The 18536-nt window shown below is 44.3% G+C and overlaps 2 protein-coding genes across 3 annotated transcripts in view; one reads left to right on the top strand and one right to left on the bottom strand.

Moving 5' to 3' along the window:
• Nucleotides 1–18536, bottom strand: part of LOC309552113 (cationic amino acid transporter 2-like) — a 251702-nt gene that overhangs the window by 52181 nt on the left and 180985 nt on the right. The window lies entirely within an intron of this gene.
• Nucleotides 1224–17730, top strand: LOC309554624 (zona pellucida sperm-binding protein 4-like; the record flags this gene model as incomplete). Its single annotated transcript, XM_082256343.1, has 12 exons — nt 1224–1398; nt 5026–5147; nt 5722–5815; nt 6046–6204; nt 6329–6519; nt 10987–11084; nt 11158–11285; nt 16507–16696; nt 16983–17133; nt 17204–17282; nt 17398–17511; nt 17585–17730. The coding sequence occupies 12 exons, from the start codon at nt 1224–1226 to the stop codon at nt 17728–17730; spliced, it is 1647 nt and encodes a 548-aa protein (XP_082112469.1).

Raw genomic sequence — 18536 nt, 5'->3', positions numbered from 1 at the left:
CTGGGGGAATCTGATTGACTGCCTTCGTTCTGACGTGCTGCTTTTTAAACGTAAGCCAATAAGCTAAAGATGAAGATGACATTTTTTATCTCACAGCACTCGGATATGCTGTGGGGGTTTAGTCAGTAAAGAATGTGGGGGTTATATCTTGTTCTGATACTAGCCAGTGCCCTAACAGCCACTGACCTCCGAATCGAGTATTCCCTATGGCCGGCCTTAGCCTTGTCCCAGGGCATTGATGAAAATGGCATAAAAGTAAAGGTACCCCATGTGTAGTAAAAGTGGTCCTGCTACAGGTGCCTAGCGTAGCCCAGAAGGGACCGTCCAGGAGTAGGCCTCTCATGTGACCTTTGCTTGGCGCCCAACGAGGAGGGAAACACGGAGGACATGACAACCATTTCTATTGCCCTAGCCTTACAAGCATTTACAAGCAGAAAAAATCACCAGCGCGTTCAGGAGAGGAGCTTTCTTTTGGGCTGAAAAAATACAGGGTACACGCATAATGCGCATAAGTGGTAGACATTTTGGCGCGTACATGCGTTTGCTGGTTGATGCTTTGTAAAAGCCAGAATAAATGATTTTTTACTGACAGGAAAAAAAAGGTGTTCAGAGGAGCTAAGCGAATGCTCACGCTGTATTCACAAAGCAACAGAGATCTTCTGCAGTGCTTTACCACTACGATGCCAGCTGTGGTAGGGAGCAGTGTGGTGTGTAATTCAACATATCACACGACTCACGTTTTTTTTTTTTTTTTTTTTGTTTTGTAAAAAATGTTATTTGTAGTGTACAAAATGTACACTTCATTCATGGCAATGTACAGCAGCATGATGTGCTGCGTTGCTCTACATTGCCGTGCGTTTTGATCCGATGAGCTGTAAAATGCAGCAATGTCTTATTATCGCAGCATGCTGCAGCACAGCCATAAGCTGTGTGGCAGTGTAAATGGGACAATTGTTTCTTGTGTGTCCCCGTGGTGATAGACATTTTACCATGCAGTAAAAAGTCTGTCACAGTATATAGTGTGAATTATGAATTGACCCTCGGTGTACATGAGGCCATAGACTTTACAGGCTGGATTGTGTGCCTGTGCCAGAAGCCAAATTGTATTAAGATCACCTGTGTGCATATTACTCCCTGATCAAATGGCTTGAAGCCCTGCCCTCTATCCAGACTATAAATCTCTGCTCAGTGCTGAGCCTCAGCATTGGAAGCAGTCTAACAAAATGTTTTATTCTAGGGCAGGATTAGGGTTAGCGCTGCTGCTTTGGAGTTGCAGTTTGGCATGGCCCATGTGTGATGCGAAAGGATATTGGGATAGTTCATCTCATCTCCACTGTGCTCCCAACAAAATGGAGTTGTTGTTTTCTATCTCTGCCAAAGGTGTTGCTTTTGTGCTTGGTAAGTCATTTTTTAAAAACTGCTTTTGCTTAACTTAGTCTGGCCATACATTATACCCTTATCTTTTAGGTTTACCTAAACCATAAAATATGAGGTTAAACCTAAACCCTTTCAGTTTGCATGCAATCAGGCGGGCCCTTGTACTAAATAGTTGAAGGTAAATCTAAAGGAAACTATTAAAATGTATATTGTATTGCCAGCTTCATTGTGGGTGAAGGGGTTGAAATTGCCAAGCATAGGGGGGTGTTTTATAATACAAATTTTTGTAGGAGACTTGGTAAGCTTAAGGGCTCTTTCACACCGGCTTTCCGTATGTCCGCAAATCATCCTATTTTTTTGCGGACATAATGTAAGTCTATGGCATTGCGGATATCAGGGGAATACCATCCGCTGACATCCGATTTCCTTCCTTTCAGTTCTGTTCCGTTTTTTCGAACGGAACAGAACCCTATTTTTCCTCCGTTCAAAAAACGGAAATGAAGGAAAATCGGATGTCAGCGGTGTCATCCGCTGACATCCGCAATCCCCATAGACTTACATTAGGTCCGCATATCATCCGCAAACGGATGGGATGATATGCGGACCTACGGAGCGGATGACAGAAATGTCATCCGCTCCATGAAGAAAAAAAAAAAAAAAAAAAAGACCGCAGCGGAGCTCTCACACCGAAATCCCGTGTGAAGGAACCCTAATGCAAGTAGCTGTGGGTGGAAAGCCCTGCACAAAGCAATAAGAGGCTTCCAGTGCACACAATTGTTTGCGTGTAATCAAACTTGTGTCCAGGGCCAATCATCCGCAGGTAACTGCTACATGTTTGATTACATGAAAACAATTGTGTACAGTGGAAGCCTCTTGTTTCGTTTGTATAGGGCTTTCTACCTGCAGCTGCTTGCATGAATCTTCCTACCTGCAGTTTGCATAAACCCTGCTGAATCTCCTACAAAAACGTTTAAGTTTGCTGCTAGATGCAAGTGTGAATGAGATGTAAATAGCCGGCCATACACAGTTCCAAATTTGTCTAGTTCAGCAGGGAGCCGCTGAATTTCAGTTTAAGGACAGGCTGGCTGTACAGAAGTCAATCTGACAATTCATGTAAAATTTCTCGCTGCCATATTAATGCAATAGCTCAGTGGGAGTAATTCATATAGACTGGGCTTTTTTAGTTTTGGATAGTGGTAAGTGATTGGAACCCCCTTACCAGTAAGGTTTTCTGCTGTGTCCCCATTAAGGAGATTCACTCTATCATGTGTTACCATTTATCATCACTGAAAGTTAAAAAAAAAAAAAAACATTACCTTCGGATTGTCCTCTAAAAAGTAATAGGGGGAATCTTCCAATGGGGACACTAGTTCTGGTGACTGGGAGGGGGCTTAGTTCTGGATTATCTTTATCTGCAGGGATTTCCTCTCCCTTCCTGTTGTGGCAATGATGAGCCTCTCAGTTTATCCAAAATGGGGGGGGGTAGGTGTTGCCTATAGTTCTACTTTTAATTTATGAGCTGACTGTGTAGGCACAAAAAAAGTAGTTAAAAAGATATATTTTCTCTTTTGCAAAATTGGCAGTTTGCTCCCCGAATTTCAGAATTGGGTTGCAAACTGTCATTTAGATTGTGGAGTTCACCTAAAAGTGGAACTTCAGTGTTAAATACTGCTGACCCCCTGACATGCCACATTTGCCATGTCATTTTTCTGTGGGGGAGGGGAAGTGGGTACCTAGATTGACTGACAAGAACCCACTTCCGCTTGAGCGGACGTTCTCCTCTCCCCCTTCCTCCCTGCAATCTTCTGGGACTTGTCACAGGTCCCAGAAGATTGCCCGGTCATCCACAACGCACAGTGCCCACCCGGCTATGAAGCCGTAAGCTGTCACAGCCGGGTGCCCACACTAGACATGCTGGCATCACCGAGAGGGGAGGGAGAGGAGTGAGGGTTCGGGCAGCTATACCACTGGACCGTGGGACAGGTGAGTGTGTATTAAAAGTCAGCAGCTACACTTTTTTTTTTTTTTTTTTTTTGTAGCTGCTGACTTTTAAAAAAAAAAAAACACAAAAATGGGTGGAATCCTGCTTTAATTGAAGGCAGCATGATTTTTGTCTAAATTTTCTCATATGCTTCATGTTTTCTTTGTAAATTTGTAGCTTTGCAAACCCACCCAATGGAGGTAAGTGTTCTTCCATCACTGATGGTCAGTTATGCACATTCAGATGCTTGACATTTGTAGCCCATGAATGAGCAACTTGTTCAGCTTCAGTCACCAGGTGCTGTATGTAGGCAACTCTTTATGCCTATTGGGAGGCTGAATGGACACAACTGCTTTACCCAACTTAATAGCTATGTGGGTGAGCAGCCCCAAACAGACTGTCATCCTGGGATAAAAAGTTGTTGTGCAGCCATTGCATCCCAGTAGACATCAATGGGCTGCCTGCACACAACTGAAACCACATAATCAAGGTGGTTTTTCATGTGCTACAGGTGTCCATGCTTGTCTGAGGCCATAATGAGCAGATGATAAATTATGATCAGCAGACCTTCACACTGTAACCTAAGGTCTCATTCACACAAGCCTACATCCAAAATTGTATAAAGTACTCAAACCCATACTTGAGTAAAAGTACAAGTGCTCAATCAAAAAGTGACTTGAGTAGAAGTACTAAAGTATTCAACATTTTTTGTACTTAAGTATTGCAAGTAGTTTTTAAAAAAAATTTTGCTACTCAAGTACTGAAAGTAAAAGTACAAGTACTGTGTTATGTAGTTATTAAAGAAAGAAGTCAAAAGTTTGAACATCATATTGTTTTTTATTATTTCAAATGCAGCTTTTATTTATACATACAGTAGCATTTATTTTCGTATGCACTAATACACATATTTTGAGCTTCATGAAACCTGCCATCTACTGTTCTGGCAGTGGTAATTTTTTATAATAGTAACGAGTAACTATGCAGCACAAAAAAAAATATTGGAGTAGAAGTATTGAAATCATCGTAAAAATTTAGTGAAGTGGAAGTAGGAGAAAAAAATTCTACTCTAGAAAAATACCGATACCGCCTTTCGGTACTTAAGTACAGTAGTGAAGTAGTTTTACTTAGTTACTATACATCTCTGCCTACATCCATGAAAATGGCTGCGTATGCCTGCATGGGATGCACAACTGCTCCATGTCTTTGCATGCATGCATGCAGGCAGTCCTATTTATATCTATCTGGATGCTGCAGTCACAGCCATTGGTTCCAACTTGACAGCTGTGCAGGCACATGTTCTGAATGCACACAGTCTGCTATGGGGGGGGGGGGGGGAGAACCTGAGAACCCACGGGGGGAACCCACACCTGCATGGCTGCCAAATTGGGGACCAGTGGCTAGGTCTAAGCAGCTGCTGCATCCAAACAGACATCATGGGGACTGTCTGCATGCAAACACAGCCCTTTGCACAGATGTATGCCAATGAGGCCTAAAATGTGTGTGGGGCTGCAGGCATGGGTTTGAGGACTAAAATACTGTGGAGGGTTCTGACTTGTTTACCAGTCTTGGACTTAACATGTGGTATGTGTAAAGACACTGGTGCTAGTCGGCCTTTGTCAAATCATAACTGAAAAGTCTTGTTAGCTGACATGTCATGTTCTGTTCAGATTCCCAGGATGAATTTCAGCGTCCAGAAAATGATTCTGCTTGCGGGCTCTGGGTAGGACAGAGACCTAATAACACAATGGTTGTTGGTGCTGCCTATGATGGATGCTACGTAAGAGAAGTGGTAAGCATGACAGACTTCAGTTTTTTGTTTTTTTTTTTTTAATTATGTGGGCCAACTCCAACTTCAATGCATAAAATTGGCCAGTGGTCCTAATTGGAATTCTGAAAAGTTCTGAGATATGTTAGTTGGTAACCTTTAGTTATAGAGAGTAGGAAGTAATGAACTCCTGTGTTTGCGGTGACCATTTAGTTGCCAATTTCATAGTTTTCCTCCTGCCTCTAGTTTGGTGACTGTCATAAGGGATCATAAGTATACATTTCCTCGCTCCTGTTGTCTCCAGGATGTAAATGAAGGGAATATCCAATTCATAATGAACTTTTGACTCATCCCTACTCAACTAAAATTTTGGCTCTACACACAATGCTCTTGGAATGGGCCTGTGCTGTCTGTATGATGAGGAGAGGAGTGTTTTTTTTTTTTTTTTTTTTACCTTAATACAAGTACTTCATGAGTTCTTGGTGAATGAAGAGGTTTTAAGGTATAGATCAGCAGGTTTTGAGGGAACAGGCTGAGACTCCAGAGATAACTGAATTTAGTTGGTTTATTGTATAATGCATACGGTTTATTTTTATAGGATGAAGAGTATATGATGGTCCTGCTTCTAGAAGAAATCATGAATGATACAGTGGAGCAACACAAGATGGAGAAAAAATGCCCCATACAGAATGGTAACCTAAGTCAAGTCTTTAATTGGGAATCCTAATGGTCTTTTCCCCTGACATGAGCAGTTTATGGCTTGCTTTACCTACTTTGGGTGGTCACTGGGACAGTGAGGGGAAATCAAGAACAACCTAGTAATTTAGATTCTTCCCTTTAACTTAAAACACAAGCGTTCTTGGAGTTCTAAATGCATGGAAGTAGACGTACTGTACATTGTAAGCTTTTCTTTCTTTTCTAGAAGCTATGGATGCCCCAAGCCCTGACATCTGCTCTGCCATCAGTCAAGCGGACAAACTGGCCTGTGCTGAAACCCCTGTAACCAGAGACGTCTGTGAGGCGATGGGATGCTGCTATTCCCCAAATGCTGCTACAATGCCCTGTTTCTTTGGCAACAAATGTAAGTGTGTGTTGAGTAGACTGGACTCTGGCCAGCTTGTAGGGAAAACTTTATTGATCCATTCAGTAGACTTGTAATCTACTTGAAGATATGATCTATATACTGATCAACCTCTTTCCTACAGTGACTACGCAGTGCTCTCTTGATAACCGCATGGTGATTGCAGTGTCCAAAGATCTGACCACGCCATCTCTACTTCTGAACTCTGTCAATGTGATTGGTTTGGACCAGTCCTCCTGTTCTCAGCTTTCAGTGGCTACAACTGACTCCTTTGCTGTGTTTAGATTCCCGTTATCCTGTGCTACTGCATATCAGGTGGGTATTACAATATGTTTGAGTCAGTTGGCCTTTTGTGGTTAAGTCCTGACATGGGCACTTAACATGACTGACTTTTTGTCAGTCATAGTACTACCAAGACTAGCCACCTGTACATCCACATGAATTCAATAATGAAAACAGGGACTGAGATCAGAGGGCCACTAATGCTTGCAGTAAGTTTTGGCCAAATATATTAAACTCTGCAATTCTAATTAGGGACTTGACTTTACTCGCACTGTGACGTCACTTGGTGGAGCTAAAGATGGGTTGCTTTACTACCCAAAATGGTATAGATGACCCCTTCATAAACTTAGACTTGTGTATGAAGTGTGTCATGGGATGGCTTCTATAGCTCATTCTCGTTGCATTTTAACTTTTTTTTTTTTTTTTTATCCCCTTGTCTTTCAAGACAGGCACTTGTTATGGAGAACCTGGCTTCGCCCCAATCAACAGAATTTAAGCCTCCCTTAGCGGTCTGCCTCAGTTCTGGTGTTTCCTCCAGCAGGGAGACATCGTCCAGAGGAGCCTTAGCTGAGGCTGAAGCTATAGGGGAATTGGGTACACTCAGAAGTGGCCGGAAAGACAGAGACCAGGAGGCACCCACCTACCTGTCGGCCACAGAACGATTGCTGTCCCCCCAGCCCCACTCAGAGGAGCGTCCAGGCTGGGGGGTCTGCTCTCCACGCTCTGGTAGAGCGTCTGATTGTGTGCCACCCCCACTGTATGGCCGGTGTGGAGCAGCTGGGCCAGATGTCACTTCCGGTAGGGACGGGCACTTCCGTCTGCAACCACGACTTCCAGTTCTGGGTTGCGGCGGTGAGCGGGCCGGATAAAGAAGGCTGGTGCGGTCAGATGCTGGGGGACAGCTGCAGAAGACGGTTTGCGTTCCATGTCAGAGGCACAGGCCTCAGGAACTGCTCCGAGAGAACAGCACCAGCCACCATAAGGTAAGGAACCCTGGGGTGGTACTTCCTTGTCTTCTCCCCCTCCCCCTAGCTCCACTCTATTTCCCCTAGAGGCTTTTGAGGGGACCAGGGAGGCACTGTAGGACCCAGCGCCCCCCCCCCCCCCCCCGTGGCTCTGAAAAGGTTTTGCCTGACGATGACAGTCTGGAATAAATCACCAAAACTGGATGCAGCATTTTCACAAGTCTCTAGGCATATGGCCCTGGCCTTTGAGGATATGGGGTCGCTTCCTGATCCCATGGACAAGCGAGCAGACTCCCTCCTGAAAAAAGCGTGGTACTCGTCTTTGGGAAACTTAAACCTGCCATGATAATCAGTGGTAGCCAGAAACCTAGTATTGGCTAACAAAGAAGGGCACACGTCGAGGCTGGTACTGCTAAGGAGACTATATCTTGTCTTCCTTCTCCAGGGCGTGGCATACATTGCTGATGCCTCCGCGGAATTGGTGCGCATGACAGCCAGGTTATCTGCCTTAACCAACTCGGGCTAGGAGAGCCCTCTGGTTAAAAACTTGGCAGGGAGATGTGGGATCCCATTAACATGGGACCACCTGTTTGGTCCAGGTTTAGAGACAATCCTGGACCAAACAGCAGATTGTAAAATCTTTTCCCATAATACAGGGGAAAAATGTGGTTTTCAATAAAAGATCGTATCCTCAGGAATTTTTCTGCTCCAAGGAAATCTGGTGGGGCTATTTTTTTTTGCCCTCCTGAACAGCCCAGAAAGTCAGTTGACAACCTCACTACGGTGGGAGGGAGATTGGGGGCTTTCCTCCCACGGTCGAAAGATCACCTCTAGCTGATATTTTGGGGATTGTAAGGTGCTATCAGTTAGTGTTTTTTTTTTTAAACCCCCCCCCCCCCCCCATGCAGAATGTTGGTTACTGATCTGCCAAAATGCGAAAAGGCCATGGCTATACTTGCCTCCCTCAAAGAGCTGGAGGTACAGAGGGTCATCCGGAAAGATTTCACTAAGGTAGTTAGGCAGGAGGTTTTAATCCCATGTAGTATTAAAACCCTCGGGCAGTTACAGGTTGATCCTGAACCTAAAGCCCCTGAATTGCTCGATCAGGTACAGGAGGTTCAGGATGGACTCCATCTATCCGATAAAGGCTATTACCACCCCCCCCCCCCCCCCAGAGTGTTTCATGACCTCGATAGACCTCCAAGGATGCCTACCTGCAAATTCCTGAGGTTAACTGTAAGAACAAAGGAGGGCATACAACAAAGGAGGGCAATTTCAGGCCCGCCCATTTGGTCTATCCTCTTACAGCTATTCATCTTGGAGGCCTGGGATCGCACTCAGGATGCTCTGATCCACATCCCAGCAGGGGTGATCTCTGGTGGTGGAGAATCTAAAGGCCTCTAATGGGTCCAGATAGCTTCCACCATGGACGCAAGCGGCACAGGCTGAGGGGCCCATCTGGGATCCAAGCTAGAACAGGGGGCTTGGGGACCCGAGGAGGCTAAACAATCCTCAAACTGCAGGGAACAGAGTGGTCCCCTGTGGGTATTGGCAGAAAGGATCCATCCTTCAACGGGCCGAAGCCCAGGTTCTTTCTGTGGTTCATCTCAAGGGAGAGCTCAACCAGTTGGCCGACTTTCTCAGCAGGAGAACCATAAGGGGGCAACTGGATTCTAAACCAGGAGATGTTCGCTTGGATTACCCAAAGATGGGGGGGGGGGGGGGGGCAGAAATGCGAAGCATCGATCTCTTTGCCTTCCGGCGAACAGTCACCTCAATTCTTTTCCCTGAGCAGATGGGACGGAGCAATAGGAGTAGACGCCCTTGCTCAATCTTGGGTTTTCCCCAGATGCTATGCGTTCCCTCCGCTGGTGCTAATATCAGCGGTCCTGAGAATTTCATAAGGAAAGTACTACACTAATCCTGAGAGCACCACACTGGCCAAAGAGACCGTGGTTCTCGATCATAAAACATCTGGCGGTGGAACCCCTAGTTTTCCCCAGTTCGGGAGGACCTATCGGGGCCCAGTACTCTGTCCACGGGCGTGACTTAGGAGCCTGGCTTCTGAACTGCTAAGGAGCAAGGGTTTCTTGGGCGAACTGCTGTTGACTCTGCTAAAAAAACAGATGCAGAGCATCTACCTGAGAACTTGACAGTTTTTCAAGGGTTTGTGCACAGCAAGCTCTTTAGATGCAAGTAGCCGGGGGGCAGTACTAGAGTTTCTGCAAGAGGGGGCAAACAAGGGTTTAGCTTTCAGCACCCTGAAAGGCCACGTTTTGGCCATTAGTGTTTTTCTGTAAACTTCATTGGCTAAGGATCCCTGGGTGATCCGCTTCTTTAAAGCTTTAAGTAGACAAAGACTGGCAGCAAATCTCCCCTTTCCAATGTGGGATTTGTCTTTAGTTTTGCAAGCTCTCATTAAAGAATCATTTGAGCCATTAGTCTTGTTCAGTGAAAACCTTAACCCTCAAGACTGGGTTTTTTTTTTTTTTTTACAGATATTTGCGGTTCGCATTATTTTTAAAACCGATCTGGCGTTTCTTCCCAAGGTGGTCTCTAAATTCCATAGGGACCAGGAAATGGTGTTGCCTATGTTTTTGTTCAAACCCTGTGAAGGAACAGGAAATTTCCACAAGTGGGGTGTCAGAAGATGTGTTCTGCAATACTTGGCCATCACAAGGGAGTTCAGAAAGTCAAATAAGGATGCTAAATCGTCCAGATGCTCAGTAGCCAGATGGCTTAGACTAGCCATTAGTGAGGCTTATAGGGTTTCTGGGAAGGAAGTTCCTATGGGTATCAAGGCACATTCTACTAGCGCGATGGCGGCCTCAGGCGGAAAGAGCTGGGGCTACCCAGGAGCAGATCTGTCAGGCAGCAACCTGGTCCAGTTATACAACTTTTTCCAAACCCTACAGACTGGACCTACTATCCACTAAGGTCCTGCAAGCGGTGGGCCCACCCTGAAACTAAGTACTCACTTATCCTCTCAGAAGTGCCTGTCCTGAAAGACAAGGGAAAATTAAAGTTACTTACTGGTAACGTCTTTTCCAGTAGTCTTTAGGACAGCACAAATGCCACCCGAAGGTCTGAATGTAAGGCGATCAAAGGATGGAGGTTAGTATGATATCTTTGTCTCCCCAGTGGCCTTGGGTACGCTTGAATAACTGACGGAGGCTTACATTTTGTTGATTGGGGTGGTGTTAAGAGGGGAGGAGCCAGGTTCTCTCAGAAGTGCCTGTCAAAGACTACTGGAAAAGACATTACCAGTAAGTAACTTTTTTTTTTTTTTTTTTTTTTTCTTCTTAATACTGCAGCAATCAATCCTACCCTGTGGTCAACTAGAACATACTTGAAACATTGACCTGAGTTTTTGTAGCTCTTGCATACAAACAGGTGTACCATCTTTTGCAAATTCCTTGATTGTATCACATGCAACACTTGCAAAGACTTGAAAAAAACAGACAGATGCTAGCTTGTGCTTTGCTTTAAAAGCTCACTTCCTACTTATTCTTATGGAATTTCCTCTTCATACCAGGAGCCTGGTAGTCCAATGACCTATGAGACCACTATTGAAGCTGTCAGAGGAATACAGACATGGCAGGGATCTTCTATCACTAGGGACAGTACAATGAGGTAAGGGGAGTAAACTGGTTAAAATCATAGTAAAGAACTGGTATCTAATGCTGTTACTCTACTGTTTATCTAGGGTGACTGTGCGCTGCAGCTACATTCAGACAGGTACTGTACCGCTGGCTGTGACGGTGAACACCTTGCCACCACCTCTTCCTGTTAGTACATCTGGCCCTCTTGAGCTGGAAATGAGGATTGCACAAGGTGAGATTGACTACTTGTTGAACAGAATGCCAGGAGCAAGCCAACATGCTTCTTCTAGACTATGTTGGTGTAATGCAACATTAACAGACAATAGAGTTCAGTACTCTTGGCATAGCAAAACTTGCATCTCTAAAATTTTGTCGTGGAAAGGTACCACATCCAAATGTCCACTCTTGCATAAAGGGAAATTTAAAAAATAAAACCCCGATAGGTACTTCAGCATACAGCTAACACACAGGTTCAGCCTGGTGCTTTTTTTTTTTCCACAATGGTAATGGTATCTTCTTGACTTGATCCCTGGATTTCATAAGGACTGGCATATACAGATTTGCAAGGGTCTTGCACATTCTAAAGTGGTGCAGCATGTACTATTCTAGAGTTGTAATTGAATTTGGCATGTTCTAAAAGCAGCAATAGCCCTTTCATACAGATAACTAGGGCAGACATATTTTGCGAAAGGTTGGTCTTAATTGGCTCCTTTCAAAAGATACAAACTGTTGTCACATTCAATGAAAAAAAAATGGCACATTTTAATGCACTGCAATGAAAAAATGGCATATTGTATAACTGAATTTGGTGCAGGAGTCACTTTCAGAACGAAATGTGTTGCAAATGCTTCATTAATTTGGCAGCTATATGGAATTTCATCAGGAGCTTAGTGGAGGTGGAAGTCTCCTTTCAGTATGCATAGAAGCTGGCTGTCGCCTACACCTCCCACAGCCATCCTGAGTTTTGGTCCTCCAGGAGATGAAGGCAGCATCCCAGGGGGACCAAAGGCTGCCCTTGGGATAGACAGTAGATATTTTACTTATTGTATTGGCCAACTTAAAATGCATCCTGTGTACACCAAGGAGTTCAAAGCAGCTCTCTCCCAATGGGAGCACTATGTGTAGGTCGAACGGCAAACTTGAGTGCCTCATAGGTTTCATATAATTCCAAACCAGCAATCGGCCACATCCAGTTGCAGCCCATCCCAAGCTATGATGGGCTAGACCATGCAGCTTTGTCTTGGGCACAGAAAAATGCACAGGGACTAGACACTCTAGTGGGCAAGGAGCCTAAAGGAACTGGTTTTACCACTGCCCGGCCCCAGCAGCTCACGCTCGCCTTTTCTTGACTCTGACCACCAGGAGCAGGTGAATCTACAATATGTAATCTATGGGTGAGTTGGCTAGCTAAACACAGTGCATGATATGGCTGTAAAGGAAGTGTGTACTACTGGAGCCTTCAAGTGTGAAGATGCCTATTTAAGGTTTCTCCTAAATAAATGATGGCAACGGTTTCCAGTTGGTCTCTGGTTTGTAATGTACACTGAACAAAATTCTGGCATATACAGATTTGCAAGGCAACACTATTTTTGCCCTATTTTTCATGAGCTGAAGTCAAAGATCCAAGACTTTCTATGTACACAAGGCTTTTTTTTTTTTTTTTTTACTCAAATATTCACAAATTTGGCTAAATCAGTGTTAGTGAGCACTTCTCCTTTGCCGAGATAATCCATCCACCTCACAGGTGTGGCATATCAAGATGATTAGACAGCATGATTATTGCACAGGTGTGCCTTAGGCTGGCCACAAAAAAGGCCACTCTTAAATGTGCAGTTTTACTGTATGGGGGGGGGCAGTGCAACGCACATCTCCATCGCATTGTTGATTGTGGCCTGTGGAATGTTGGTTCCCTCTTCAATGGCTGTGCGAAGTTGATGGCTATTGGCAGGACCTGGAACATGCTGTTGTATGAGCCAATCCAGAGCAACCCAAACATGCTCAATGAGTATGCTGGCCATGCAAAAACTTGGATGTTTTCAGCTTCCAGGCATTGTGTACAGATCCTTGCAACATGGGGCTGTGCATTATCATGCTGCAACATGAGGGGATGGTTGTGGATGAATGGGCCTCAGGATCTCATTATGGTATCTCTGCATTTCAAAATGCCATCAATAAAACAAACCTGTGTTTGTTGTCCAGAACAGAACATACACCTGCCCATACCATACGTTTGACATCCGCAAACTGCTCACCCACATGGCGCCATACACGCTGTCTGCCATCTACCCTGTACAGTGAAAACCAGGATTCATCTGTGAAGACAACACCTCTAATTGCCAGATGCCATCGAATGTGAGAATTTGCCCCTTCAAGTCGCTTACAGTGACCCGCAATCAGGTCAAGACTCCCAATGACCCCCCCCCAACTGCACGTTTTAGAGTGGCCTTTTATTGCGGCCAGCCTAAAGTGGGGTACACTAGTAGAAAAGCTGCTGAATTCCTGTCAGATATAAAATCGTACGGTTTTCGGCTAGTGTACACAACTTTCAGCAGCCGATGCATACATTTTCAACGAAAAAAAAAAACGGGGACAAACACCAAAATTTTAATCATTCGTCCCCAGATTTTCGTTTAATGTGTATGCAGTACGTCCGTGAAATCGGATACGAAAGACCGCGCATGATCTGAAGTTGGAAATCTAGGAACAAATGTCCCAAAAAAAAAAAAAATCGGACGAGAAATTTTATGCACTGTCAACTAAACGGTTATGAATGCTGAGCAAGAGAAAAATCGGAGGATATTTCGTCCGATTTCCGTCAAGTGTGTACGGGCCTTAAGGCACACCTGTGCAATAATCATGCTGTCTAATCAGCATCTTGATATGCCACACATGTGAAGTGGATGGATTATCTCAGCAAAGAAGTGCTCACTAACAGATTTAGCCAAATTTGTGAATATTTGACAGAAATCGGCCTTTTGCGTACATAGTCTTTGAGTACAGCTCATGAAAAATGGGGGCAAAAACTAATTTTTTTTTTTTTATATGCATTCATACTTGCCTGTGCCCAGGCTGTTTCTGGTGACTGGGGTTCTGTTTACCAGCCTCACTATGGAGCAAGCCTAGCTTCAGTCCTCTACTGTGTTTCCCTGGGACTCTTCTCCAGGAGCAAGCTGGATTGCACCCCTGCCAAACTGCAGCCTTCATCTGCTCAGAAGCTAGCTGTTGATCAGACAGGAAGGAGAAAGGCTGAGGGCAACTGCTGTAAAGTCACTCAAATTGATATCCTGGGGTCCCTAAACCCCAGGACATCTCCCTTCAAATAAATGCTGAGCGGTGTACTTTGCGCAAAGGCTGCTTGTTTTTTTCTTTGCAGCATTTTTCAAAGCAGGCTGTTAATGGACCTAAATCTTCATTGCCAGGCATCTACAGGTCCCTCTCAAAAAATTAGCATATTGTGATAAAGTTCATTTTCTGTAATGTACTGATAAACATTAGACTTTCATTTTACATTCATTACACACACCTGAAGTAGTGCAAGCCTTTTATTTTAATATTGATGATTTTGGCATACAGCTCATGAAAAACCAAAATTCCTATCTCAAAAAATTAGCATATTTCATCCGACCAATAAAAGTGTTTTTAATACAAAATAAGTCAACCTTCAAATTATGTTCAGTTATGCACTCAATACTTGGTCGGGAATCCTTTTGCAGAAATGACTGCTTTAATGCGGCGTGGCATGGAGGCAATCAGCCTGTGGCACTGCTGAGGTGTTATGGAGGCCCAGGATGCTTCAATAGCGGCCTTGAGCTCATCCAGAGTGTTGGGTCTTGCGTCTCTCAACTTTCTCTTCACAAAATCCCACAGATTCTCTATGGGGTTCAGGTCAGGAGAGTTGGCAGGCCAATTGAGCACAGTAATACCATGGTCAGTAAACCATTTACCAGTGGTTTTGGCACTGTGAGCAGGTGCCAGGTCGTGCTGAAAAATGAAATCTTCAGCTCCATAAAGCTTTTCAGCAGATGGAAGCATGAAGTGCTCCCAAATCTCCTGATAGCTAGCTGCAGTGACCCTGCCCTTGATAAAACACAGTGGACCAACACCAGCAGCTGACATGGCACCCCGGACCATCACTGACTGTGGGTACTTGACACTGGACTTCAGGCATTTTGGCATTTCCCTCTCCCCAGTCTTCCTCCAGACTCTGGCACCTTGCTTTCCAACTGACATGCAAAATTTGCTTTCATCTGAAAAAGTACTTTTGGACTACTGAGCAACAGTCCAGTGCTGCTTCTCTGTAGCCCAGGTCAGGCGCTTCTGCCGCTGTTTCTGGTTCAAAAGTGGCTTGACCTGGGGAATGCGGCACCTGTAGCCCATTTCCTGCACACGGTGGCTCTAGATGTTTCTACTCCAGACTCAGTCCACTGCTTCCGCAGGTCCCCCAAGGTCTGGAATCGGTCCTTCTCCACAATCTTCCTCAGGGTCCGGTCACCTCTTCTCGTTGTGCAGCGTTTTCTGTCACACTTTTTCCTTCCCACTGAGGTGCCTTGATACAGCACTCTGGGAACAGCCTATTCGTTCAGAAATTTCTTTCTGTGTCTTACCCTCTTGCTTGAGGGTGTCAATGATGGCCTTCTGGACAGCAGTCAGGTTGGCAGTCTTACCCATGATTGTGGTTTTGAGTAATGAACCAGGCTGGGAGTTTTTAAAAGTCTCAGGAATCTTTTGCAGGTGTTTAGAGTTAAATTAGTTGATTCAGATGATTAGGTTAATAGCTCGTTTAGAGAACCTTTTCATGATATGCTAATTTTTTGAGATAGGAATTTTGGTTTTTCATGAGCTGTATGCCAAAATCATCAATATTAAAACAATAAAAGGCTTGCACTACTTCAGTTGTGTGTAATGAATCTAAAATATAAAAGTCTAATGTTTATCAGTACATTACAGAAAATAATTAACTTTATCACAATATGCTAATTTTTTGAGAGGGACCTGTAGAGCTTTGGTTCATTGTCCACTTAAAACCATTTTTTGTGTAAACAGAAAAATACTCTCCTGATCACATGTTAACCTGTAAATATGCCTTGTTTTTGTTCCTCTTCACTCCTGCACATGGTATGCCTCTGCATTTATACTACTGTACAAAAGTAAAAACCAGCCCAACCCATAACTGGCCCATACCATAAGGTGTACATGTAAGGGCACATCACAACATCAGCTAGCCTGCAAAACAACCAAATTGACCTTGCCTAACAAAGGCACTGCAGCGCAAATATAAACCATTTTAATGCAAACTGTTGGATGGGGTAGTGTGTGTGTGTGTGTGTGTGTGTGTGTGTGTGTGTGTTTTTTTTTTTTTTTCCCCCCAACTTGTACACTATGAGGCTTTTAGTGAAGGAAGAGTGGAAGTATCTTGAAGGTTTGCATGTGTAACTATTCTTTATGTAATGCAGATCTTGCCTATGCATCATACTACAGTGAGGGGGACTATCCTGTGGTCAAAGTGCTCAGAGACCCTGTCTACCTGGAGGTCCGCATCATACGTAGAACAGACCCCAACCTGGTCCTTGTCTTAAATGACTGCTGGACAACCAACTCTGCAGATTCTACACTCCTTCCTCAATGGCCCATATTGTTTGACAGGTGGGAAATCTGTAGCACAGATCATCTAGGACAGTGTTTCTCAACTCCAGTCCTCAGGGCACACTAACAGGCCAGGTTTGCAAAAAAACTGAAATACATCACAGGTGATATAATTTGCTGCTCAGTGATTGCAGTATTCTAGTCTGCATCTCCCCAAGGTAATACTTAAAATATGGCCTGTTAGTGTGCCCTGAGGACCGGAGTTGAGAATGAGAAACCATGATCTAGGATTTTTTTTTTTTTTTTTTTGTGCACAACTCTATTCTCAATGTTTGTTTTATTTCAGTTGCCCTTTTGATGGAGACAACTACATTAGCAGGCTGATTTCTGTTGGAACTGCTTCACAGGCTGTACCTCTACCCAACTACTACAAGCGTTTTGTTGTGAACACCTTCACATTTGTTGACTCCAGTACCCAGCTTGCCCTTGAAGGCCTGGTAAGCAAATATTTATTTTATAATTTCTTTATTTTTTCCCCCTTGGGTTTAACTGTAAACCTGTCTGCAGGTATACTTCCACTGCAGTGCTTCGGTTTGTGTGCCTTCTACCATGGACAACTGTGTGGCTTCTTGTGGGCAAAGGAGAAGTGAGTATTTTTTTTTTCTATACAGAGCCCAGGGTTTTTCACTCCTCAAACAAAGGGAGACGCTTGATCTAGGAAAGATCTACTTTGTATTTTTAATCCTAAAATGCTGTTTCAGGGAGGATGGCTATGGTTGAACACCAGGATCTCATGTCTCTGAAGAACACAGTGACTTCTCAAGGACCTGTTGCATTTATTTCTGAGCATGATAAAGAAATGCTAAAACTGGAAGGTAATCTTTGGAGGGGGGGTTCCTTCTACATTTGGGATGTACACTTAAACTTTTTTTTTTTTCCCCCCCGCAGGTACTAATCCCTCACAGTACTCCACGTTGGACCTGGTTAGAGCACTAGTAACTGCTGGGGTTGTTGGGTCTGTGGCTGTAGCTGTTCTAGGCTTATGGATACGTCGCAGGAGCCAAGCATGCAATTTTAAAACAGCAAATGCCTAAATAAAAAAAACCCTTTTTCTTATCTGGCTCTGTCTTTATTCCTGCCATGGTTCTAGAAAGGCATGCAAAATGTCAACTTTGTGTCATAAAGAAATAGCAGTTCACCCTTTAGTTTCTAGATTTCAGCCCAAAAACCACCAATATGGGGCAGAGCCTGAATGTATGACTAATGCTGCTCTTATAAATGTCCCCGTTGACCAGTAAACTGTATTGCTAAACCATGACTGAAGTATTGCAGATACTACGGCTGCTTGACCTTATACCACCAAGAAAAACCAACCACCCCCCTCCCCTTTTCTATCTTAAAAAAGGGGACGCTACTACTGTCTTGGATTTTAAAAGGCCATAGCAGCCATCTTTATTACAACCAACTTGTAAAAACAATAATTACACAAATTACCATTTTATTCAAAACACAAATCAAATACAAATGTAAATTACCATTTTAGGGTCTTGGAAGGCAAATTGACTTCCCCCCTGGCTGTATCCCTGACCCCAATGGACCTCCAGGCCCTCAGCCGCCACTGCACCAGCTCAAGGACTATTACCATTGGGATACCTTCATACAGCCAACTGACCTTGGCAGGGAAGGTACACCCATACCTAAGATGGGCCCTACCCCTCCACATTACCTTTTAAAATAGTCACACCCTCCAAGACCCTAAAAACCCAGCCACAGCAAACGGGCATGACCCCTTATGGCCGTGTAGCCCTCCACACCCGCAGAGCCCTGTGAAGACCTTCCTGTAAACCTAAGGTCCACAGGTCAATGCCCACTGCATTCAAATGAACCCCATCCCCCCTTA

This window comes from Pelophylax lessonae (genome assembly GCF_965119305.1).
Source record: "Pelophylax lessonae genome assembly, chromosome: 4".
Lineage (NCBI taxonomy): Eukaryota > Metazoa > Chordata > Amphibia > Anura > Ranidae > Pelophylax > Pelophylax lessonae.
This window is presented reverse-complemented; position numbering and strand designations above follow the sequence as displayed.